This window comes from Bombina bombina, chromosome 12, assembly GCF_027579735.1.
Source record: "Bombina bombina isolate aBomBom1 chromosome 12, aBomBom1.pri, whole genome shotgun sequence".
Lineage (NCBI taxonomy): Eukaryota > Metazoa > Chordata > Amphibia > Anura > Bombinatoridae > Bombina > Bombina bombina.
Genome location: NC_069510.1, coordinates 120681671 through 120708967, shown reverse-complemented (window position 1 = coordinate 120708967; position 27297 = coordinate 120681671). Strand labels below are relative to the sequence as shown.

General features: G+C 38.7%; 1 protein-coding gene across 1 annotated transcript in view; it reads right to left on the bottom strand.

Moving 5' to 3' along the window:
- GLE1 (GLE1 RNA export mediator) overlaps positions 1–27297 on the bottom strand; it is a 241962-nt gene that overhangs the window by 19622 nt on the left and 195043 nt on the right. The window contains exon 14 of the mRNA XM_053695875.1: positions 4449–4531. Within this exon, the coding sequence (XP_053551850.1) occupies positions 4449–4531 (83 nt within the window). The remainder of the gene's footprint in view (positions 1–4448; positions 4532–27297) is intronic.

Genomic DNA, 27297 nt, shown 5'->3' with positions numbered 1-27297 from the left:
TATAATTAATATATATATATATATATATATATATATATATATATATATATATATATATATATATATATATATATATATATATATATATATAGAGAGAGAGAGAGAGAGAGAGAGAGAGAGAGAGAGAGATGGTTGTTAAGACCACATGATTAATTACATATGAAACTAGTTGCATCAGTTTATTTACTGTAGATTGCAGTCCTCTATGCCAAAATGATGTTTGGCTGTATAAACCCCCCCCCCCCCTCTCATTCATCAAAAGAAATATTGTCAAGGTTACCTTAAGGAAGAACAAAAAGTTTAACGCTTTATATAAAATAAGACCAGTAAACCATTTCAAGGTAAATATTAGCATTTTGGAACCTTCAGATGTATAGATCCATATATGGAGTTTCCTGCCCAAGATAAGAAATTAACTCACAGGCCCCTGTGGAGAATAGTCGGTCTGTCTGGGGAAATGGCTGAATCTAAAAACATCTTCAAGGAATTGTAGCTTTTACCAACTACCTGTTAAATGATCCCCTGTTGAGCTCCCTACACATCTTGCCCAGCCATGTGTCCCTGTGTGTTGAATCCACATCTATGCTGGCTAACAAAGAAACATGTCTACATTGTGACTCTCAAAATACACTGTTAAAATACAACTTGTATTTAGATTTCAAGTAAAATATACCTCAGTATTGTAGGAAAATATATATTTTAATGGATATGAGATTGTCTATTTGTATGATATTAAATATGAACAGATGAATATGGGAGATTGTCTATGCCTAAGAAGGATAATATGGAAAGCTGAAAACCTAAAAATCCAGATTCAACATGTCTTAACCTATGTATTTTTTTTGTAAACATAGGATGTTTTAAGGATTTAATATGGGCAATTTTAATAATCTATTTCTTTATTTTCCAGGCATATAACAAATACACGTGTGGTTGTCCCAATAAGACGTGTACTGAATATGAAATACGCTGTGGTTTTTTATGAATAATAGGAAATAACCAAATGCTATTTTTAAATGAATTTTAAGATAATTAGCAGTATAAATTGCTTATTGATATTAAAAATATGCTTATGTCTGGTATTGAAGTGATCAGAGAAAATAGCACTATATGACCCTATGAATATTAAACCCATAGTTTATTAATATCAAATTATAGTGTACATATTAAAAATATACAATAATCTGTAATTTTCTGTTAGCAGTATTGAAAATGAACTGTTTGTTTTTGTCATGTTGCCCCCGGTGTTGTGATGCGAGAATTAAAGCCAAAAGATTTGACTTAACAAAAATGCGTTTCCCTAGTAACCATGCATTACCAGGGAACCAATGAAGGGCCTAACCAATTCACCAATGATGGTACAGAACAAAAAGGGGTAGGGTTATATCACATGATAAAACCCAAAGCATGGAGATGGTCTTGGCTGGTCTTTTTTCTTGCTAACTTGTGACTGATAATTGCTGCCTGGAACGTGGTCACTATAAGCAAAATTGGGCTACCTTTTCTTATCCACATCGCAAAAAACTTCTTTTGTTTTTTTGAGGTGAACTGGACTTGATGAGAAATTCTGAAAGCTGAAATATTCCTTGGTTACCTGGTAAAGTATATGAGGTTGCTAAATATTGATAATATTTAAAACAAATATATTCATTGTCGCTGCAGTTAAATTACATCTGATAGAATTAAAGAGCATATTTGTATTTTAGACTCATATTCATAGTCCTGTATAGTTTTAAGCTTGCCTTTTGTATGCTTAGTAATTTATCTTTGCAAATATATAAATATATTTTAGAATTTGTCTTAACTGTAGGTAATTAAGAACTTATTTCAGCATAGATAAATTTGCATTTAAACTGACTGTTTACATTAAGAATATATATACTTCTGGTGTTCTAATTAGAATTGTATTAGAATTATTTGTGGGTTAAATAACTTAATTGTACCAGTCTGAATGGTAGTGGCTTATATCTTGGTCTCTCATTGTGGTATTTTAATGCAATTCAACTGTGAATAAGCTAAATAAATAAGGTAACTTTTATGATCTTTGCATAGCATATTATAACAATTTAAACTTGTACAGTATTGATTCCTGTCTGGTTCTCTATAAATATAATTCAATGTGTCTATAAATTTTAACTAATAAAAAAACTTAGGAATTTATATTAATTTTATGGTTTTGTATATGCATTTTATTGGGGTTTTATTTGAAGAATAATAAATATATTGTATTATAACCCGGCCATATACTGATAATAATATCAGATTGAGACATCTTGCAAATGTAAGAGAAAAAAACATATAAAGCAAAATTATCAATATCCTTATATGGCAGTTTCAGGAATGGGAAAAAGATGCAAACAGCATAGCCCTCTGACATAGAAAAAGGCAAGAAGGAATGGGGTTTTAAATAATGAAATTATTTGGCGCCAAGTATGACGCACAACACAAAATGAATTTTTTTGGCACTAACATCCGGAAATGACACACTTGCGTCATTGCAGACGCAACCTTGTGCAAGGAAACTCGGCGTCAACTAAAACGCTGGAAATGACTAATTTGCGTCACCAGACGTACCTTTGCGCCAAAAAATTCTCGTGCTAAGAATGACGCAATAAACATCTGCATTTTGCGACCTCGCGAACATAATTTTGCCCGAAAAAATTTAATGAAAAAGCAGTGAATTTGAAAATAGACTATACCCCAGATAAGAAAAATATTTTCCTAAATATGTTTTTTCCCAAATATGAAACCGAGTCTGCAAAAGGAAATATACAAAAACCTGACTCATGGCAAATATAAGTACAATACATATATTTAGAACTTTATATTAATACATAAAGTGCCAAACCATAGCTGAGCGTGTCTTAAGAAATAAAAACATACTTACCAAAAGACACCCATCCACATATAGCAGATAGCCAAACCAGTACTGAAACAGTTATCAGTAGAGGTAATGGAATATGAGAGTATATCGTCGATATGAAAAAGGGAGGTAGGAGATGAATCTCTATGACCGATAACAGAGAACCTATGAAAAAGATTTCCCGCAAGGAAAACCATAGAATTCAACATAGAATTCAATAGGTGATACTCTCTTCACATCCCTCTGACAAACACTGTACTCTGCAAGGAATCGGGCTTTAAAATGCTGAGAAGCGCATATCACAGAAGAAAATCAAGCACAAATTTACTTCACCACCTCCATAGGAGGCAAAGTTTGTAAAACTGACTTGTGGGTGTGGTGAGGTCTGTATTTATAGGCATTTTGAGGTTTGGGAAACTTTGCCCCTCCTGGTAGGATTGTATATCCCATACGTCACTAGCTCATGGACTCTTGCCAATTACATGAAAGAAATATATTTTGAGACAGATTAAGGCAAAATAAATGTTCTGTATAGTTTTTCAGAAACTAACAATTGCTTGTTTCTCTTAGAATGTTTCTCTACTAATAGCTGCTTAAAGGGACACTGTACCCAAAATTTTTCTTTCGTGATTCATATTGAGCATGAAATTTTAAGCAACTTTCTAATTTACTCCTATTATCAAATTTTCTTCATTCTCTTGGTATCTTTATTTGAAATGCAAGAATTTAAGTTTAGATGCCGGCCCATTTTTGGTGAACAACCTGGGTTGTCCTTGCTGATTGGTGGATAAATTCATCCACCAATAAAAAAGTGCTGTCCAGAGTACTGAAACCAAACAAAAGTTTAGATGCCTTCTTTTTCAAATAATGATAGCAAGAGAACGAAGAAAAATTGATAATAGGAGTAAATTAGAAAGTTGCTTAAAATTGCATGCTCTTTCTGAATTACAAAAGAAAAAATTTGGGTACAGTGTCCCTTTAAGGGCATCAGATTGTTCTGAGAAATCAGGGGTACGTTTAAACCAGAAGAAGTAGAAGGAACATCATTCACACACAAAACTAGGCAAGGTATGGATTTATGTATCTATATCTATCTATCTATATCTATATATCTATATCTATATCTATATATATATATATATATATATATATATCTATATCTATATATATATATATATATATATATATATATATATATATATATATATATATCTATATCTATATATATATATATATATATATATACACTATATCTGCATTATTTCCCCTAGGGAAGTCTCCCTAAGGGTGATGGGGGAAACCAGATGTGGACTCTGTCCTATGTGTCTAGAGGGATATGGCTGCACCTCACTGACGAGGCCCACAAAAGGTCGTAACGATTGTCTGGGGTTGACATGTCCCTCATTCGGATGAGGATTGCTGAGCCCTGTTTTGCTTTGAAGTCCAGCTGTTTATCGATACAGTAACAAATGCAATATTATGTCCCAGGATTACAAATGAGGCATTAAAAATAAGCACAACATTGCATCAATACATTTAAAAAGGCCCAGAGAGACAGATGAAGACTAAGTATTCACTTTAGTACCTCTGGATATATTCATCCTTCAGTAACTGGAGCAGCTTCCAAAATTGTCCTTGATATTGTTCCAATAATGCATTCCCACACACCTAAAAAGCACAATGTACAAGAGAAAGATGCCAAGTTAAAGCAGGAAGGTGGTAAACACAGGGAAAAGATTCACAGAAATTTATGTCTGAATTACTGAAATTAAAAAAAACCTAGAATAATGCTTACCTGATAAATTAATTTATTTCACAATGGGGAGAGTCCACATGTTATCACATGTGGGAAGTCCTCTCCTGACCACTAGGAGGATGCAAGACACATCGCAACACACCAGAGCTTTAAATCACATGATCCTCAAATATACATATATCTAAGTAAACGTAGGAAAACAAAAGAAAGAAAGATAAAGCAGGATTAAGTGCAAAACAAGTATTGCCGCCACCTGAACAAAATAGAAAGGGTGGGGCTTGTGAACTCTCACCATCGTGAAAGAAATCAAAATATATGCATAACTGATAAATTAGTTTTGTTTCATCAGATGGTGAGCGCCTACAAGTCAACACGTGTGAGAATTTATATCCAAGCAGTGAATTCCACAAGATCACTATCAAATAGGGGGAAGAAAAAGTGAAGGCAGGTACGTTACTGACCAGGCTCAAAATAAGTGGCAACTGTTCTAGAAGAATGAGCAGTAATGCGTTCAGGGGAAGTTTTCCCCATAAATAAATGTGACTTACAAATTAAAGCTTTAAGCCAAACTGCTAAAGAAGCAGACATGCTTTCTAACTCTTGAGAGGCCCAGAAAATGAACAAAAGGAAGAAAAAGAAAGTCTCAAAAGATTTCAGAGCTCTCACAATGTCCAGATTGGGTATAGGACGCTTCTTTAGAGTTCTCAGGATCTGGACAAAAAAAACGGAACCACGATTTCCCGATTAACGGTATCAATGGAACCACTTTAGGAAGAAAAGTATAGCTAGTGCAAAGAACAGCCTTATTCTGATGAAAAATCAGAATAGGAGGTTTACATGCAAAGCTGAAAGCTCAGAAACCCTTATAGCCAAACAAATAGCAAGACATAAAATTACCTTCCTGGAAAAAAGCTGAATGTCTAAACTCAAATGTAGGAGTTTGAAGAACCCTCAAAACCAGATTAAAATTCCAAGGAGGATCCTGTTAATTTTTTTTTTTTAGTAATTTTCCGAAGGTGGACATAAGTCACTGTTTCTGGAGCTGCCCTAAAAATAAACATTTTTGGAAGAGATTCAGTTTCTGGATTAATAAAATTATTTCCTCCAATGTAGAGTTAAGCCTTAACCATATCATCTTCTTATATGTAAGCTCTGACAACGCTGAACATTAAGCCTTTATTAACTCTTTTTTTTTTTTTTTAATTTTATTTATTTCACAGAGATACAGAATACTTTATAAATAACAAAAAAAAACAAAAGAAAACAGAAAGAAACGGAGATAGCGTCTAAACAATCGACACTTTCTCACTCGTATGTACACAATAATGCCTTAATAAAGGTCACTTTTATTCATTTAATACCATTAATACCTTAAACGTTCCTTCCTTTGTATATATAGTAAAACGTTTAACTTTAACTCTTATTTCTATTGTTTCAGAAGCTCTGTTAACCTTTCTCTCTGTATTTTCCATTTTCCTAATCTTGCAAAAATAAAGTTACACTCGCTATTTCTTGGTTGCTTATTCTCTCTATTTTAGTGTTGCTTTGAACTAACAGTGATAGTGGGGGGGGGGGGGGGTACAGAGGAGGAGAAAGGAAAAAAAAAATCCCAACCTTCCCCAAACTCTTCTATTTTAATAGGCCGGTATCTTATTTAGAATTTCTGGAAATCAAAGAGAGGGCCGAGTTTTTCTGATTTTATTAAAAAAGGTTCAGGATCAACTTATCAATAATCAGTTAATTCAGAGGCAATGATCAGGCTGGGGCAGATTGATTACAGTCCTTCCAGATTCAGTTAATTTGTTCCTTCTCTGGCTGTGAGTTCCTGAATCAGGCATGGATTAGAGGAGAGTACCCACATTTTCCATAATCTCGTGCAGGTCCCCCCCCCCATTCTGTTTTGTCTTATTTTGTGTTTGTTCTCAGGGTAGTGTATGTATAATACTTGATACAGCTGGTAAAGGAGAAGGAAAGCAAGGAAAAGTACACCTTATTTATGTTTAAAAGATAATATAACAGGAGAGATGAAAAAAATGCATAATATATTGGTTCCATTTTGTAAATATTACTGTGATATGGGGAGGTTGTCCATTTTGGACTCTTTTGTGAGATAAAAACATTATGTGTGTATATAGGTTCTAATGCATGTATGAAACACAGGTACTAATCTGTCCTACATACCCCACATCTAATTGCTCTCTTCATCCTGTCGCAACCACCTATACAATATCTCTAAAATTTGTCTGTTTCAGAGTGCTGAAACTACTAAACAAATAATCCACTCCCTGGTAATTTCCCGACTTGACTACTGTAATAACCTACTAACTGACCTTCCTCTCTCCCCTCTTGAATCCATCCTAAATGCCTCTACTAGGCTAATCCACCTCTCCTGACACTCTGTATCTGCTGCACCTCTCTGCGAGTCCCTTCACTGGCTCCCCATTCACAGCAGAATTAAAATTCAATTAAATTAAAAATTCTCACCCTAATTTGCAAACCAAAATTCGGGGAGGACACACCGGAGCATTCAGAATTGTTAAAGTTTGTTCCTGCTCGATTCTGGCTATCACTCTGTATAGTAACACAAATGGAGGAAAACGATAAATCAGGTTAAACTACCAGGGAACCACTAGTGCATCTATTAGTCTCCCCCAAGGGTCCAGAGACCTGGCACAATACTGTGGCAAATTGTGATTCAAGAAAGAGGCCATGATATCCATCTCTGACAGACCCCAACATATTACGATCTGGTCCAAAACGTCCTGATTCAGAGACCATTCTCCAGCGTGAAGAGTGGTGATTGAGAAAGCTTGCCTCCAAATTGACACACCAGGAATGAGGAAGGTAGCACTCAAGCAATGATAACGTTCTGCCCGGCTGATTGTGAGAGACACTTTCCTCATAGCTAAGGAACTGTAAATTCCTCTATGATAATTGATATAGGCCACTGCTGGGACATTGTCTGACTGCTATCGAAGGAAAAGATTGTCTGAGGTCGGGGCAATTCTGGAGAGCTCTGAAGATTGCATGGAGTTTAAAAATATTTATAGATAACCTCACCGCCTGAGGAGACCATACTCCCTGTGCTTTCAGAGACCCCTAGACTGCGAGACAAGCTTTAGTGGAAATTACTACCCATACTAGCCAAAGAAAAGAGGCCCCCTGATCCAAGCCATGGTAAGTCTGCCACCAAGTAAATGGACTGTCTTGTCCTGTGATCTAATAGAATCCTCTGAGACAAACCCTTGTAATCCCCATTCCATTGATACAGCATCTGCAATTAGAGGGCCCAAATATGAAATCTGGCAAGTAAAACTGCATCTGAGGCAGCCACCATCATACCCACAACTTTTTATGAGCAATGGAAGGGAAAGGTTTCAGCAGAAGAGGGGCACAGGCCTGTTGTAGCTTCAGTATGCACTGATCTATCAGAGACAAATGCCTAGTCCCTAAATCTATTATGAATAACAGAAAAGACACACTGGTCTGAGGAGTTAATGAGCTCTTTGGAAGATCTATTTTAAACTGTAACTCTGAAGTAATGAGAACTATCGGACTCTAAAAGACAGCCAGATAAAAAAGCGGGAGCCTGAATCAGGTGTTTATCCAAGTAAGGAACTACAGAGATTCCTTGAACCTTCGTAAACACACTAACTGCTATAGACTGATAATTCTGGTCTAGGAAAGCAAAATTTCATGAACTTGACATAATTCCTGTGAATATAGATATGCAATAATCATCTTTTAGTTCTATGGTAGAAATAAACTGACCCTCCAGCACTAAAAGGAAGAAAATGTGAACTGTCTCCCATCTTGAAAATAGGAACTTTCATAAATTTGTTCAGTACTTTTTGAGATCCAAAACAGGTTGAAAAACAATTTCTTTCTTGACACGGTGAGTCCACAGATCATCTTAATTACTGTTGGGTCCTGACCAGCAGGAGGCGGCAAAGAGCACCACAGCAAAAAACCTAAATAACACTTCCCTTACCCACAATCCCCAGTCATTCGACCAAGAGAAACAGAATTTATGCTTACCTGATAAATTACTTTCTCCAACGGTGTGTCCGGTCCACGGCGTCATCCTTACTTGTGGGATATTCTCTTCCCCAACAGGAAATGGCAAAGAGCCCAGCAAAGCTGGTCACATGATCCCTCCTAGGCTCCGCCTACCCCAGTCATTCGACCGACGTACAGGAGGAAATATGCATAGGAGAAACCATATGATACCGTGGTGACTGTAGTTAGAGAAAATAATTCATCAGACCTGATTAAAAAAACCAGGGCGGGCCGTGGACCGGACACACCGTTGGAGAAAGTAATTTATCAGGTAAGCATAAATTCTGTTTTCTCCAACATAGGTGTGTCAGGTCCACGGCGTCATCCTTACTTGTGGGAACCAATACCAAAGCTTTAGGACACGGATGAAGGGAGGGAGCAAATCAGGTCACCTAAATGGAAGGCACCACGGCTTGCAAAACCTTTCTCCCAAAAATAGCCTCCGAAGAAGCAAAAGTATCAAATTTGTAAAATTTGGCAAAAGTGTGCAGTGAAGACCAAGTCGCTGCCTTACATATCTGGTCAACAGAAGCCTCGTTCTTGAAGGCCCATGTGGAAGCCACAGCCCTAGTGGAGTGAGCTGTGATTCTTTCAGGAGGCTGCCGTCCGGCAGTCTCATAAGCCAATCGGATAATGCTTTTAAGCCAAAAAGAAAGAGGTAGAAGTTGCTTTTTGACCTCTCCTTTTACCAGAATAAACAACAGACAAAGAAGATGTTTGTCTGAAATCTTTAGTAGCCTCTAAATAGAATTTTAGAGCACGGACTACGTCCAAATTGTGTAACAAACGTTCCTTCTTTGAAACTGGATTCGGACACAAAGAAGGTACAACTATCTCCTGGTTAATATTTTTGTTGGAAACAACTTTCGGAAGAAAACCAGGCTTAGTACGCAAAACCACCTTATCTGCATGGAACACCAGATAGGGCGGAGAACACTGCAGAGCAGATAGCTCTGAAACTCTTCTAGCAGAAGAAATTGCAACCAAAAACAAAACTTTCCAAGATAATAACTTAATATCTACGGAATGTAAGGGTTCAAACGGAACCCCTTGAAGAACTGAAAGAACTAGATTTAGACTCGAGGGAGGAGTCAAAGGTCTGTAAACAGGCTTGATTCTAACCAGAGCCTGAACAAACGCTTGAACGTCTGGCACAGCTGCCAGCCTTTTGTGAAGTAAAACAGATAAAGCAGAGATCTGTCCCTTCAGAGAACTTGCAGATAATCCTTTCTCCAAACCTTCTTGTAGAAAGGATAGAATCTTAGGAATTTTTATCTTGTTCCATGGGAATCCTTTAGATTCACACCAACAGATATATTTTTTCCATATTTTATGGTAAATTTTTCTAGTTACAGGCTTTCTGGCCTGAATCAGAGTATCTATTACAGAATCTGAAAACCCACGCTTTGATAAAATCAAGCGTTCAATCTCCAAGCCGTCAGTTGGAGGGAAACCAGATTCGGATGTTCGAATGGACCTTGAACAAGAAGGTCCTGTCTCAAAGGTAGCTTCCATGGTGGAGCCGATGACATATTCACCAGGTCTGCATACCAAGTCCTGCGTGGCCACGCAGGAGCTATCAAGATCACTGAAGCCCTCTCCTGATTGATCCTGGCTACCAGCCTGGGAATGAGAGGAAACGGTGGGAATACATAAGCTAGGTTGAAGGTCCAAGGTGCTACTAGTGCATCTACTAGAGTCGCCTTGGGATCCCTGGATCTGGACCCGTAGCAAGGAACCTTGAAGTTCTGACGAGAGGCCATCAGATCCATGTCTGGAATGCCCCATAATCGAGTTATTTGGGCAAAGATTTCCGGATGGAGTTCCCACTCCCCCGGATGGAATGTCTGACGACTCAGAAAATCCGCTTCCCAATTTTCCACTCCTGGGATGTGGATTGCAGACAAGTGGCAGGAGTGATCCTCCGCCCATTGAATTATCTTGGTCACTTCCTCCATCGCCAGGGAACTTCTTGTTCCCCCCTGATGGTTGATATATGCAACAGTCGTCATGTTGTCTCATTGAAACCTTATGAATTTGGCCTTTGCTAGTTGAGGCCAAGCTTTGAGAGCATTGAATATCGCTCTCAGTTCCAGAATGTTTATCGGGAGAAGAGATTCTTCCCGAGACCATAGACCCTGAGCTTTCAGGGGTTCCCAGACCGCGCCCCAGCCCACCAGACTGGCGTCGGTCGTGACAATGACCCACTCTGGTCTGCGGAAGCTCATTCCCTGTGACAGGTTGTCCAGGATCAGCCACCAACGGAGTGAATCTCTGGTCTTTTGATCTACTTGAATCGTCGGAGACAAGTCTGTATAATCCCCATTCCACTGTCTGAGCATGCACAGTTGTAATGGTCTTAGATGAATTCGTGCAAAAGGAACTATGTCCATTGCTGCAACCATCAATCCTATTACTTCCATGCACTGCGCTATGGAAGGACGAAGAACAGAATGAAGTACTTGACAAGAGCTTAGAATTTTTGATTTTCTGACCTCTGTCAGAAAAATCCTCATTTCTAAGGAATCTATTATTGTTCCCAAGAAGGGAACTCTTGTTGACGGGGACAGAGAACTTTTTTCCTTGTTCACTTTCCATCCGTGAGATCTGAGAAAGGCTAGGACGATGTCCGTATGAGCCTTTGCTTTTGACAGAGACGACGCTTGAATCAGGATGTCGTCCAAGTAAGGTACTACTGCAATGCCCCTTGGCCTTAGAACCGCTAGAAGGGACCCTAGTACCTTTGTGAAAATTCTCGGAGCAGTGGCTAATCCGAATGGAAGTGCCACAAACTGGTAATGCTTGTCCAGAAAAGCGAACCTTAGGAACTGATGATGTTCCTTGTGGATCGGAATATGTAGGTACGCATCCTTTAAATCCACCGTGGTCATAAATTGACCTTCCTGGATGGTGGGAAGGATCGTTCGAATGGTTTCCATTTTGAACGATGGAACCCTGAGAAATTTGTTTAGGATCTTGAGATCTAAAATTGGTCTGAATGTTCCCTCTTTTTTGGGAACTATGAACAGGTTGGAGTAAAACCCCATCCCTTGTTCTCCTATTGGAACTGGATGAATTACTCCCATCTTTAACAGGTCTTCTACACAATGTAAGAATGCCTGTCTTTTTATTTGGTTTGAAGATAATTGAGACCTGTGGAACCTTCCCCTTGGGGGTAGTTCCTTGAATTCTAGGAGATAACCTTGAGAAACTATTTCTAGTGCCCAAGGATCCTGAGCATCTCTTGCCCAAGCCTGAGCAAAGAGAGAAAGTCTGCCCCCCACCAGATCCGGTCCCAGATCGGGGGCCATCCCTTCATGCAGTTTTGATAGCAGTGGCAGGTTTCTTGGCCTGCTTACCCTTGTTCCAGCCTTGCATCGGTCTCCAGGCTGGTTTGGGTTGTGAAGTATTACCCTCTTGCTTAGAGGATGTAGAATTAGAGGCTGGTCCGTTTCTGTGAAAGGGACGAAAATTAGGCTTATTTTTAGCCTTAAAAGACCTATCCTGAGGGAGGGCGTGGCCCTTTCTCCCGGTGATGTCTGAAATAATCTCTTTCAAATCAGGACCAAACAGTGTTTTACCCTTGAAAGGGATGTTAAGCAATTTTGTCTTGGAAGACACATCCGCTGACCAAGACTTTAGCCAAAGAGCTCTGCGCGCCACGATAGTAAACCCTGAATTTTTCGCCGCTAATCTAGCTAATTGCAAAGCGGCATCTAAAATAAAAGAGAGTTAGCCAATTTAAGTGCATGAACTCTGTCCATAACCTCCTCATACGAAGATTCTTTATTGAGCGACTTTTCTAGTTCTTCAAACCAGAAACACGCTGCCGTAGTGACAGGAACAATGCATGAAATTGGTTGTAGGAGGTAACCTTGCTGAACAAACATCTTTTTAAGCAAACCCTCTAATTTTTTATCCATAGGATCTTTGAAACAACTATCTTCTATAGGAATAGTAGTGCGTTTGTTTAGAGTAGAAACCGCCCCCTCGACCTTGGGGACTGTCTGCCATAAGTCCTTTCTGGGGTCGACTATAGGAAATAATTTTTAAAATATAGGGGGAGGAACAAAAGGTATGCCGGGCCTTTCCCACTCCTTATTTACTATGTCCGCCACCCGCTTGGGTATAGGAAAAGCATCGGGGGGCACCGGAACCTCTAGGAACTTGTCCATCTTACATAATTTCTCTGGAATGACCAAATTGTCACAATCATCCAGAGTAGATAATACCTCCTTAAGCAGTGCGCGGAGATGTTCTAATTTAAATTTAAATGTTACAACATCAGGTTCAGCTTGTTGAGAAATTTTTCCTGAATCTGAAATTTCTCCCTCAGACAAAACCTCCCTCCTGGCCCCTTCAGATTGGTGTGAGGGTATGTCAGAACAGTTATCATCAGCGTCCTCTTGCTCTTCAGTGTTTAAAACAGAGCAATCGCGCTTTCTCTGATAAGTAGGCATTTTGGATAAAATGTTTGCAATAGAATTATCCATTACAGCCGTTAATTGTTGCATGGTAATAAGTATTGGCGCACTAGATGTACTAGGGGCCTCTTGTGTGGGCAAAACTGGTGTAGACACAGAAGGGGATGATGCAGTATCATGCTTACTCCCCTCATTTGAGGAATCATCTTGGGCAATATCATTATCTGTGGCATCATTGTCCCTACTTTGTTTGGACACTATGGCACAATCACATAAATTTAAATGGGGAGAAACCTTGGTTTTCATACATATAGAACATCGCTTATCTGATGGTTCAGACATGTTAAACAGGCTTAAACTTGTCAACAAAGCACAAAAAACGTTTTAAAATAAAACCGTTACTGTCACTTTAAATTTTAAACTGAACACACTTTATTACTGAATATGTGAAAAAGTATGAAGGAATTGTTCAAAATTCACCAAAACTTCACCACAGTGTCTTAAAGCCTTAAAAGTATTGCACACCAAATTTGAAAGCTTTAACTCTTAAAATAAAGGAACCGGAGCCGTTTTTACATTTAACCCCTATACAGTCCCAGGTATCTGCTTTGCTGAGACCCAACCAAGCCCAGAGGGGAATACGATACCAAATTACGCCTTCTATAAGCTTTTTCAGTGGTTCTTAGCTCCTCACACATGCATCTGCATGCCTTGCTCTCCAAAAACAACTGCGCATTAGTGGCGCGAAAAACATAATTTATGTAAGAACTTACCTGATAAATTCATTTCTTTCATATTAGCAAGAGTCCATGAGCTAGTGACGTATGGGATATACATTCCTACCAGGAGGGGCAAAGTTTCCCAAACCTTAAAATGCCTATAAATACACCCCTCACCACACCCACAATTCAGTTTAACGAATAGCCAAGAAGTGGGGTGATAAAAAAGTGCGAAAGCATATAAAATAAGGAATTGGAATAATTGTGCTTTATACAAAAAAATCATAACCACCACAAAAAAGGGTGGGCCTCATGGACTCTTGCTAATATGAAAGAAATGAATTTATCAGGTAATTTCTTACATAAATTATGTTTTCTTTCATGTAATTAGCAAGAGTCCATGAGCTAGTGACGTATGGGATAATGATTACCCAAGATGTGGATCTTTCCACACAAGAGTCACTAGAGAGGGAGGGATAAAATAAAGACAGCCAATTCCTGCTGAAAATAATCCACACCCAAAATAAAGTTTAATAAAAAACATAAGCAGAAGATTCAGACTGAAACTGCTGCCTGAAATACTTTTCTACCAAAAACTGCTTCAGAAGAAGAAAATACATCAAAATGGTAGAATTTAGTAAAAATATGCAAAGAGGACCAAGTTGCAACTTTGCAAATGTGATCAACCGAAGCTTCATTCCTAAACGCCCAGGAAGTAGAAACTGACCTGGTAGAATGAGCTGTAATCCTCTGAGGCGGAGTTTTACCCGACTCAACATAGGCAAGATGAATTAAAGATTTCAACCAAGATGCCAAAGAAATGGCAGAAGCTTTCTGGCCTTTTCTAGAACCGGAAAAGAGAACAAATAGACTAGAAGTCTTTCGGAAAGACTTAGTAGCTTCAACATAATATTTCAAAGCTCTAACAACATCCAAAGAATGCAATGATTTCTCCTTAGAATTCTTATGATAAGGACATAATGAAGGAACCACAATTTCTCTACTAATGTTGTTGGAATTCACAACTTTAGGTAAAAATTCAAAAAGAAGTTCGCAACACCACCTCATCCTGATGAAAAATCAGAAAAGGAGACTCACAAGAAAGAGCAGATAAATCAGAAACTCTTCTGGCAGAAGAGATGGCCAAAAGGAACAAAACTTTCCAAGAAAGTAATTTAATGACCAATGAATGCATAGGTTCAAAGGGAGGAGCTTGAAGAGCTCCCAGAACCAAATTCAAACTCCAAGGAGGAGAAATTGACTTAATGACAGGTTTTATACGAACCAAAGCTTGTATAAAACAATAAATATCAGGAAGAATAGCAATCTTTCTGTGAAAAAGAACAGAAAGAGCAGAGATTTGTCCTTTCAAGGAACTTGCAGACAAACCCTTATCTAAACCATCCTGAAGAAACTGTAAAATTCTCGGTATTCTAAAAGAATGCCAAGAAAAAAGATGAGAAAGACACCAAAAAATATAAGTCTTCCAGACTCTATAATATATCTCTCTAGATACAGATTTACGAGCCTGTAACATAGTATTAATCACAGAGTCAGAGAAACCTCTTTGACCAAGAATCAAGCGTTCAATCTCCATACCTTAAAATTTAAGGATTTGAGATCCTGATGGAAAAAAGGACCTTGCGACAGAAGGTCTGGTCTTAATGGAAGAGTCCACGGCTGGCAAGAGGCCATCCGGACAAGATCCGCATACCAAACCTGTAAGGCCATGCCGGAGCTACCAGCAGAACAAACGAGCATTCCTTCAGAATCTTGGAGATTACTCTTGGAAGAAGAACTAGAGGCGGAAAGATATAGACAGGATGATACTTCCAAGGAAGTGATAATGCATCCACTGCCTCCGCCTAAGGATCCCGGGATCTGGACAGATATCTGGGAAGTTTCTTGATTAGATGAGACGCCATCAGATCTATTTCTGGAAGTTCCCACATTTGAACAACCTGAAGAAATACCTCTGGGTGAAGAAACCATTCGCCCGGATGCAACGTTTGGCGACTTAGATAATCCGCTTCCCAATTGTCTACACCTGGGATATGAACCGCAGAGATTAGACAGGAGCTGGAATCCGCCCAAACCAAAAAAATTCGAGATACTTCTTTCATAGCCAGAGGACGTTGAGTCGCTCCTTGATGATGTATGCCACAGTTGTGACATTGTCTGTCTGAAAACAAATGAACGATTCTCTCTACAGAAGAGGCCAAAACTGAAGAGCTCTGAAAATTGCACGGAGTTCCAAAATATTTATCGGTAATCTCACCTCCTGAGATTCCCAAACTCCTTGTGCCGACAGAGATCCCCACACAGCTCCCCAACCTGTGAGACTTGTATCTGTTGAAATTACAGTCCAGGTCGGAAGCACAAAAGAAGCCCCCTGAATTAAACGATGGTGATCTGTCCACCACGTTAGAGAGTGTCGAACAATCGGTTTTAAAGATATAAATTGAAATATCTTTGTGTAATCCTTGCACCATTGATTCAGCATACAGAGCTGAAGAGGTCGCATGTGAAAAACAAGCAAAGGGGATTGCGTCCAATGCAGCAGTCATAAGACCTAGAATTTCCATGCATAAGGTTACCGAAGGGAATGATTGTGACTGAAGGTTTCGACAAGCTGAAAACAATTTAAACGTCTCTTGTCTGTTAAAGACAGAGTCATGGACACTGAATCTATCTGGAAACCCAGAAAGATTACCCTTGACTGAGGAATCAATGAACTTTTTGGTAAATTGATCCTCCAACCATGATCTTGAAGAAACAACACAAGTCGAATAGCATGAGATTCTTTGAATGAGAAGACTGAGCAAATACCAAGATAATCGTCCAAATAAGGAAATACAAAAACCCTGTTCTCTGAATACAGAAAGAAGGGCACCGAGAATCTTTGAAAAAAATTCTTGGAACTGAAGCTAGGCCAAACAGTAGAGCCACAAAACTGGTAATGCTTGTCTAAAAAGAGAATCTCAAACACTAAAAGTGATCTGAATGAATCGGAATATGCAGATACACATCCTGCAAAACTATTGTAGACATAAAATGCCCTTGCTAAACAAAAGGCAGAATAGTCCTACAGTAACCATCTTGAATGTTGGTATACATAACGATTCAATATTGATAGATCCGGAACTGGTCTGAAGGAATTGACCTTCTTTGGTACAATGAAGAGATAAAATAAAACCCTAGCCCCTGTTCCAGAACTGGAACTGGCATAATTACTCCAGCCAACTCTAGATCTGAAACACATTTCAGAAATGCTGAGCCTTGCTGTGTTAACTGGGACACGGGAAGAAAAAAATCTCTTAGCAGGAGGCCTTAACTGAAGCCAATTCTGTACCTTTCTGAAACAATGTTCTGAAACCAGAGATTGAGAACGGAATTGATCCAAACTCCTTTGAATAAAACGTAATCTGCCCCATACCAGCTGAACTGGAAAAAAGGGCCGCACCTTCATGGGTACTTAGGAGCTGACTATAGGTTTCTATAAGGCTTGGATATATTCCAAACTGGAAATAGTTTCCAAACTGAAACCGCTCCTGAGGATGAAGGATCAGGCTTTTGCTCCTTATTATGAGAAAAAGAACGAAAAAATGATTATTACCCTGGAAAGAAAGGGAAAAACAAAGTTAACTTTAGAAGACATATCAGCATTCCAAGTTAAATCCATAAAGCTTTTCTAGCTAAAATAGCTAGAGACATATACCTGACATCAACTCAAATGATATCAAAAGATGGTATCACCAATAAAATATTAGCATGTTATAGAAAAAATAATGCTATAAAATTATGATCTGATACTTGTTGCGCTAAAACTCTTAACCAAAAAGATGAAGCTGCAGCAACATCCGGTAAAAATATAGCAGGTCTAAGAAGATTACCTAAACATAAGTAAACTTTTCTTAGAAAGGATTCAATTTTTTTTATCTAAAGGATCCTTAAATTTAGTACTATCTGCCGTAAGAATAGTAGTACATTTTAGCAGGAATAGAGACAGCCCCAAACCTTAGGGATTTTGTCCCAAAAAACTCTAATCTGTCAGATGGCACAGAATATAATTGCTTAAACGTTTAGAAGGAGTAAAAGAATTACCCAAATTATTCCATTCCCTGGAAATTACTTCAGAAAAAGCATCAGGGAGATTAAACACTTCTGGAATAAATATAGGAGATTTAAAAAAAAAAAACCTATTTAAACGTTTAGATTTAGTATCAAGAGGACCAGAATCCTCTATATCTAAAGCAATTAATACGTCTTTAAATAAAGAACGAATAAATTCCATCTTGAACAAATAAAAAGATTTAACAGCATCAACCTCTGAGACAGAAACCTCTGAACCAGAAGAACCATTATCAGTATCAGAACGATGATGTTCATTTAAAAATTCATCTGAAAAAAAAGAGAAGTTTTAAAAGACTTTTATGTAAACTAGAAGGAGAAATAACAGACATAGCCTTCTAAATGGATTTAAAAAATAAAATCTCTTATGTTTATCAGGAACACTCTGAAAATTAAATGTTGACGGAACAGCAACAGGTAATATAACAGTACTCAAGGAAATTTTATCTGCATTAATAAGTTTGTCATGACATGCAATACAAACAACAGCTGGAGAAACAGGTACCAAAAATTTATAGCAGATACACTTAGCTTGGTAGCTCCAGCCCCGGGCAGTGATTTTCCTCAAGTAACTTCTGACTCAGTTGCAACGTGGAACATCTTGCAATATGTAATAGAAAAAAACAACATATAAAGCAAATTGATCAAAATCCTTAAATGACAGTTTCAGGAATGGGAAAAAAATGCCAGTGAACAAGCTTCTAGCAACCAGAAGCAATAAATAATGAGACTTAAATAATGTGGAGACAAAAGCGACGCCCATATTTTTTTTAGCGCCAAACAAGACGCCCACATTATTTGGCGCCGAAATGCCTTTTGGCGCCAAAAATGACGCCACATCCGGAACGCCGACATTTTTGGCGCAAAATAACGTCAAAAAAATGACGCAACTTCCGGCGACACGTATGACGCCGGAAACGGAAAAGAATTTTTGCGCCAAAAAAATCCGCGCCAAGAATGACGCAATAAAATGAAGCATTTTCAGCCCCCGCGAGCCTAACAGCCCACAGGGAAAAGAGAGTCAAATTTTTGAAGGTAAGAAAAAATGATTAATTCAAATGCATTATCCCAAATATGAAACTGACTGTCTGAAAAATAAGGAAAGTTGAACATTCTGAGTCAAGGCAAATAAATGTTTGAATACATATATTTAGAACTTTATAAACAAAGTGCCCAACCATAGCTTTAGAGTGTCACAGAAAATAAGATTTACTTACCCCAGGACACTCATCTACATGTTTGTAGAAAGCCAAACCAGTACTGAAACGAGAATCAGCAGAGGTAATGGTATATATAAGAGTATATCGTCGATCTGAAAAGGGAGGTAAGAGATGAATCTCTACGACCGATAACAGAGAACCTATGAAATAGACCCCGTAGAAGGAGATCACTGCATTCAAAATAGGCAATACTCTCCTCACATCCCTCTGACATTCACTGCACGCTGAGAGGAAAACCGGGCTCCAACTTGCTGCGGAGCGCATATCAACGTAGAATCTAGCACAAACTTACTTCACCACCTCCATCGGAGGCAAAGTTTGTAAAACTGAATTGTGGGTGTGGTGAGGGGTGTATTTATAGGCATTTTAAGGTTTGGGAAACTTTGCCCCTCCTGGTAGGAATGTATATCCCATACGTCACTAGCTCATGGACTCTTGCTAATTACATGAAAGAAATGAGGCTCTGCCTATGACTAGAAAAGGCCCCCATCTGAAAAAGGTGTCCAATACAGTGCCTGCCGTTTTTTTAAAACAATCCCCAAGATTATAATAACTATTAAGAGTTATAATCTGCAAAATATGCTTAGCAAAGTAATCGTTTTACCCAGAAAAATGTCTACCAGTTTTTTAAGCCCTTATGAAGCCCTTTATTCTTTTACTTAATCTAAGAAAATGGCTTACCGGTCCCCATAGGGGAAATTACAGCCTTCCAGCATTACATAGTCTTGTTAGAAATGTGGCCAGTCATACCTCAAGCAGAAAAGTCTGCCAACTGTTTCCCCCAACTGAAGTTATTTCATCTCAACAGTCCTGTGTGGAAACAGCAATCGATTTTAGTAACGTTTGCTAAAATCATCTTCCTCTTACAAACAGAAATCTTCATCTCTTTTCTGTTTCAGAGTAAATAGTACATACCAGCACTATTTTAAAATAACAAACACTTGATTGAAGGATAAAAACTACATTTAAACACCAAAAAACTCTTAACCATCTCCGTGGAGATGTTGCCTGTGCAACGGCAAAGAGAATGACTGGGGTAGGCGGAGCCTAGGAGGGATCATGTGACCAGCTTTGCTGGGCTCTTTGCCATTTCCTGTTGGGGAAGAGAATATCCCACAAGTAAGGATGACGCCGTGGACCGGACACACCTATGTTGGAGAAAAAGGAGAAAGGAAGTAATATAAGGTGCAGAGGGGCCTGATGTTTATAGAAGAATAAACTGTCTGAAATACAGGGCGGGCCGTGGACTCACTGTGTCAAGAAAGAAATTAATTTATCAGGTAAGCATAAAACATAATTTATGTAAGAACTTACCTGATAAATTCATTTCTTTCATATTAGCAAGAGTCCATGAGCTAGTGACGTATGGGATATACATTCCTACCAGGAGGAGCAAATTTTCCCAAACCTCAAAATGCCTACAAATACACCCCTCACCACACCCACAAATCAGTTTAACGAATAGCCAAGAAGTGGGGTGATAAGAAAAAAGTGCGAAAGCATATAAAATAAGGAATTGGAATAATTGTGCTTTTTACAAAAAAATCATAACCACCACAAAAAAGGGTGGGCCTCATGGACTCTTGCTAATATGAAAGAAATGAATTTATCAGGTAAGTTCTTACATAAATTATGTTTTCTTTCATGTAATTAGCAAGAGTCCATGAGCTAGTGACGTATGGGATAATGACTACCCAAGATGTGGATCTTTCCACGCAAGATTCACTAGAGAGGGAGGGATAAAATAAAGACAGCCAATTCCTGCTGAAAATAATCCACACCCAAAATAAAGTTTAATGAAAAACATGAACAGAAGATTCAAACTGAAACCGCTGCCTGAAGTACTTTTCTACCAAAAACTGCTTCAGAAGAAGAAAATACATCAAAATGGTAGAATTTAGTAAAAGTATGCAAAGAGGACCAAGTTGATGCTTTGCAAATCTGATCAACCGAAGGTCCATTCCTAAACGCCCAGGAAGTAGAAACTGACCTAGTAGAATGAGCTGTAATCCTTTGAGGCGGAGTTTTACCCGACTCGACATAGGCATGATGAATTAAAGATTTCAACAAAGATGCTAAAGAAATGGCAGAAGCTTTCTGGCCTTTTCTAGAACTGGAAAAGATAACAAATAGACTAGAAGTCTTTCGGAAAGACTTAGTAGCTTCAACATAATATTTCAAAGCTCTAACAACATCCAAAGAATGCAACGATTCCTCCTTAGAATTCTTAGGATTAGGACATAATGAGGGAACCACAATTTCTCTACTAATGTTGTTGGAATTCACAACCTTAGGTAAAAATTCAAAAGAAGTTCGCAACACCGCCTTATCCTGATGAAAAATCAGAAAAGGAGACTCACAAGAAAGAGCAGATAATTCAGAGACTCTTCTGGCAGAAGAGATCGCCAAAAGGAACAAAACTTTCCAAGAAAGTAATTTAATGTCCAATGAATGCATGGGTTCAAAAGGAGGAGCTTGAAGAGCCCCCAGAACCAAATTCAAACTCCAAGGAGGAGAAATTGACTTAATGACAGGTTTTATACGAACCAAAGCTTGTACAAAACAATGAATATCAGGAAGATTAGCAATCTTTCTGTGAAAAAGAACAGAAAGAGCAGAGATTTGTCCTTTCAAAGAACTTGCGGACAAACCTTTATCTAAACCATCCTGAAGAAACTGTAAAATTCTCGGAATTCTAAAAGAATGCCAAGAAAAATGATGAGAAAGACACCAAGAAATATAAGTCTTCCAGACTCTATAATATATCTCTCTAGATACAGATTTACGAGCCTGTAACATAGTATTAATCACAGAGTCAGAGAAACCTCTTTGACCAAGAATCAAGCGTTCAATCTCCATACCTTTAAATTTAAGGATTTGAGATCCTGATGGAAAAAAGGACCTTGCGACAGAAGGTCTGGTCTTAACGGAAGAGTCCACGGATGGCAAGAGGCCATCCGGACAAGATCCGCATACCAAAACCTGTGAGGCCATGCCGGAGCTACCAGCAGAACAAACGAGCATTCCTTCAGAATCTTGGAGATTACTCTTGGAAGAAGAACTAGAGGCGGAAAGATATAGGCAGGATGATACTTCCAAGGAAGTGATAATGCATCCACTGCCTCCGCCTGAGGATCCCGGGATCTGGACAGATACCTGGGAAGTTTCTTGTTTAGATGAGACGCCATCAGATCTATTTCTGGGAGTTCCCACATTTGAACAATCTGAAGAAATACCTCTGGGTGAAGAGACCATTCGCCCGGATGCAACGTTTGGCGACTGAGATAATCCGCTTCCCAATTGTCTATACCTGGGATATGAACCGCAGAGATTAGACAGGAGCTGGATTCCGCCCAAACCAGAATTTGAGATACTTCTTTCATAGCCAGAGGACTGTGAGTCCCTCCTTGATGATTGATGTATGCCACAGTTGTGACATTGTCTGTCTGAAAACAAATGAACGATTCTCTCTTCAGAAGAGGCCAAGACTGAAGAGCTCTGAAAATTGCACGGAGTTCCAAAATATTGATCGGTAATCTCACCTCCTGAGATTCCCAAACTCCTTGTGCCGTCAGAGATCCCCACACAGCTCCCCAACCTGTAAGACTTGCATCTGTTGAAATTACAGTCCAGGTCGGAAGAACAAAAGAAGCCCCCTGAATTAAACGATGGTGATCTGTCCACCACGTTAGAGAGTGTCGTACAATCGGTTTTAAAGATATTAATTGAGATATCTTTGTGTAATCCCTGCACCATTGATTCAGCATACAGAGCTGAAGAGGTCGCATGTGAAAACGAGCAAAGGGGATCGCGTCCGATGCAGCAGTCATAAGACCTAGAATTTCCATGCATAAGGCTACCTTAGGGAATGATTGTGACTGAAGGTTTCGACAAGTTGAAATCAATTTTAGACATCTCTTGTCCGTCAAAGACAGAGTCATGGACACTGAATCTATCTGGAAACCCAGAAAGGTTACCCTTGTCTGAGGAATCGAACTTTTTAGTGAATTGATCCTCCAACCATGATCTTGAAGAAACAACACAAGTCGATTCGTATGAGATTCTGCTAAATGTGAAGACTGAGCAAGTACCAAGATATCATCCAAATAAGGAAATACCACAATACCCTGTTCTCTGATTACAGACAGAAGGGCACCGAGAACCTTTGTAAAAATTCTTGGAGCTGTAGCTAGGCCAAACGGCAGAGCCACAAACTGGTAATGCTTGTCCAGGAAAGAGAATCTCAGGAACTGATAATGATCTGGATGAATCGGAATATGCAGATATGCATCCTGTAAATCTATTGTGGACATATAATGCCCTTGCTGAACAAAAGGCAAGATAGTCCTTACAGTTACCATTTTGAACGTTGGTATCCTTACATAACGATTCAATATTTTTAGATCCAGAACTGGTCTGAAGGAATTCTCCTTCTTTGGTACAATGAAGAGATTCGAAAAAAACCCCAGCCCCTGTTCCAGAACTGGAACTGGCATAATTACTCCAGCCAACTCTAGATCTGAAACACATTTCAGAAATGCTTGAGCTTTCACTGGATTTACTGGGACACGGGAAAGAAAAAATCTCTTTGCAGGAGGTCTTATCTTGAAACCAATTCTGTACCCTTCTGAAACAATGTTCTGAATCCAAAGATTGTGAACAGAATTGATCCAAATTTCTTTGAAAAAACGTAACCTGCCCCCTACCAGCTGAGCTGGAATGAGGGCCGCACCTTCATGTGGACTTAGAAGCTGGCTTTGCTTTTCTAGAAGGCTTGGATTTATTCCAGACTGGAGATGGTTTCCAAACTGAAACTGCTCCTGAGGATGAAGGATCAGGCTTTTGTTCTTTGTTGAAACGAAAGGAACAAAAACGATTATTAGCCCTGTTTTTACCCTTAGATTTTTTATCCTGTGGTAAAAAAGTTCCTTTCCCACCAGTAACAGTTGAGATAATAGAATCCAACTGAGAACCAAATAATTTGTTACCCTGGAAAGAAATGGAAAGTAGAGTCGATTTAGAAGACATATCAGCATTCCAAGTTTTAAGCCATAAAGCTCTTCTAGCTAAAATAGCTAGAGACATAAACCTGACATCAACTCTGATAATATCAAAAATGGCATCACAGATAAAATTATTAGCATGTTGAAGAAGAAGAATAATATTATGAGAATCATGATCTGTTACTTGTTGCGCTAAAGTTTCCAACCAAAAAGTTGAAGCTGCAGCAACATCAGCCAATGATATAGCAGGTCTAAGAAGATTACCTGAACACAGATAAGCTTTTCTTAGAAAGGATTCAATTTTCCTATCTAAAGGATCCTTAAACGAAGTACCATCTGACGTAGGAATAGTAGTACGTTTAGCAAGGGTAGAAATAGCCCCATCAACTTTAGGGATTTTGTCCCAAAATTCTAATCTGTCAGACGGCACAGGATATAATTGCTTAAAACGTTTAGAAGGAGTAAATGAATTACCCAAATTATTCCATTCTCTGGAAATTACTTCAGAAATAGCACCAGGAACAGGAAAAACTTCTGGAATAACCACAGGAGATTTAAAGACCTTATCTAAACGTTTAGATTTAGTATCAAGAGGACCAGAATCCTCAATTTCTAAAGCAATTAGTACTTCTTTAAGTAAAGAACGAATAAATTCCATTTTAAATAAATATGAAGATTTATCAGCATCAACCTCTGAGACAGAATCCTCTGAACCAGAAGAGTCATTAGAATCAGAATGATTATGTTCATTTAAAAATTCATCTGTATAAAGAGAAGTTTTAAAATATTTTTTATGTTTACTAGAAGGAGGAATAACAGACATAGCCTTCTTGATGGATTCAGAAACAAAATCTCTTATGTTATCAGGAACACTCTGAACATTAGATGTTGATGGAACTGCAACAGGTAATGGTACATTACTAAAGGAAATATTATCTGCATTAACAAGTTTGTCATGACAATTAATACAAACAACAGCTGGAGGAACAGCTACCAAAAGTTTACAGCAGATACACTTAGCTTTGGTAGTTCCAGCACCAGACAGCGATTTTCCTGAAGTATCTTCTGACTCAGATGCAACGTGAGACATCTTGCAATATGTAAGAGAAAAAACAACATATAAAGCAAAATTGATCAAATTCCTTAAATGACAGTTTCAGGAATGGGAAAAAATGCCAAGGAACAAGCTTCTAGCAACCAGAAGCAAAGAAAAATGAGACTTAAATAATGTGGAGACAAAAGCGACGCCCATATTTTTTTAGCGCCAACTAAGACGCCCACATTATTTGGCGCCTAAACGCTTTCGGCGCCAAAAATTACGCCACGTCCGGAACGCCGACATTTTTGGCGCAAAAGAACGTAAAAAATGACGCAACTTCCGGCGACACGTATGACGCCGGAAACAGAAAAGATTTTTTGCGCCAAAAAAGTCAGCGCCAAGAATGACGCAATAAAATGAAGCATTTTCAGCCCCCGCGAGCCTAACAGCCCACAGGGAAAAAAAGTCAAATTTTTAAGGTAAGAAAAATGATTGATTCAAATGCATTATCCCAAATATGAAACTGACTGTCTGAAAATAAGGAAATGTTGAACATCCTGAGTCAAGGCAAATAAATGTTTGAATACATATATTTAGAACTTTATTAAAAAAGTGCCCAACCTTAGCTTAGAGTGTCACAGAAAATAAGACTTACTTACCCCAGGACACTCTACATGTTTGTAGAAAGCCAAACCAGTACTGAAACGAAAATCAGCAGAGGAAATGGTATATATATATATATATATATATATATATAAGAGTATATCGTCGATCTGAAAAGGGAGGTAAGAGATGAATCTCTACGACCGATAACAGAGAACCTATGAAATAGACCCCGTAGAAGGAGATCATTGCATTCAAATAGGCAATACTCTCCTCACATCCCTCTGACATTCATGTCTGAGAGGAAAACCGGGCTCCAACCTGTTGCGGAGCGCATATCAACGTAGAATCTAGCACAAACTTACTTCACCACCTCCATAGGAGGCAAAGTTTGTAAAAACTGATTTGTGGGTGTGGTGAGGGGTGTATTTGTAGGCATTTTGAGGTTTGGGAAACTTTGCCCCTCCTGGTAGGAATGTATATCCCATACGTCACTAGCTCATGGACTCTTGCTAATTACATGAAAGAAATTATGTTTTCTTTCTAATGACACGGTGAGTCCACGGATCATCTTAATTACAGTTGGGAACCAATACCCAAGCTAGAGGAAACGGATGATAAGGGAGGGACAAGACAGTTAACTTAAACGGAAGGCACCACACTGCTTGAAGAACCTTTCTCCCAAAAGAAGCCTCAGCCGAAGCAAAAGTATCAAGTTTGTAAAATTTTGAAAAAGTGTGTAAAGATGACAAAGTAGCAGCCTTGCAAATCTGTTCCATAGGAGCTCCATTTTTAAAAGCCCAGGAAGAAGAAACAGCCCTAGTAGAATGAGCCGTGATTCTTTCAGGAGGCTGCTGTCCCGCAATCTCATAAGCCAAATGAATAACAGGCATTGTACTATTACCGATGGATACATTATCTGCATTTAAAAGCATATCATGACAACTATTACATACCACAGCTGGAGATATAATCTCCACAAATTTACAACAGATACACTTAGCTTTGGTAGAACGGTTATCAGGCAGCAGGGTTCCAACAGTCGTTTCTGAGACAGGATCAGATTAAGACATCTTGCAAATGTAAGAGAAAAAACATATAAAGCAAAATTATCAATTTCCTTGTATGGCAATTTCAGGAATGGGAAAAAATGCAAACAGCATAGCCCTCTGACATAGAAAAAGGCAAGAGGCATATAGGAATGAGGTTTTAAATAATGATTATTTTTTTTTTGGCGCTAACAACTTCCGGAAATGACACACCCGCGTCATTGCAGACGCAACCTTGTGCAAGGAAACTCGGCGCCAACTAAGATGCCGGAAATTATGAATTTGCGTCACCGGACGTACCTTTGCGCCAAAAAAATTATTGCGCCAAGAATGACGCAATAAACATCCACATTTTGCGACCTGGTAGAATGAGCCGTAATTCTTTCAGGAGGCTGCTGTCCCGCAGTCTCATAAGCCAAAGAATAATACTC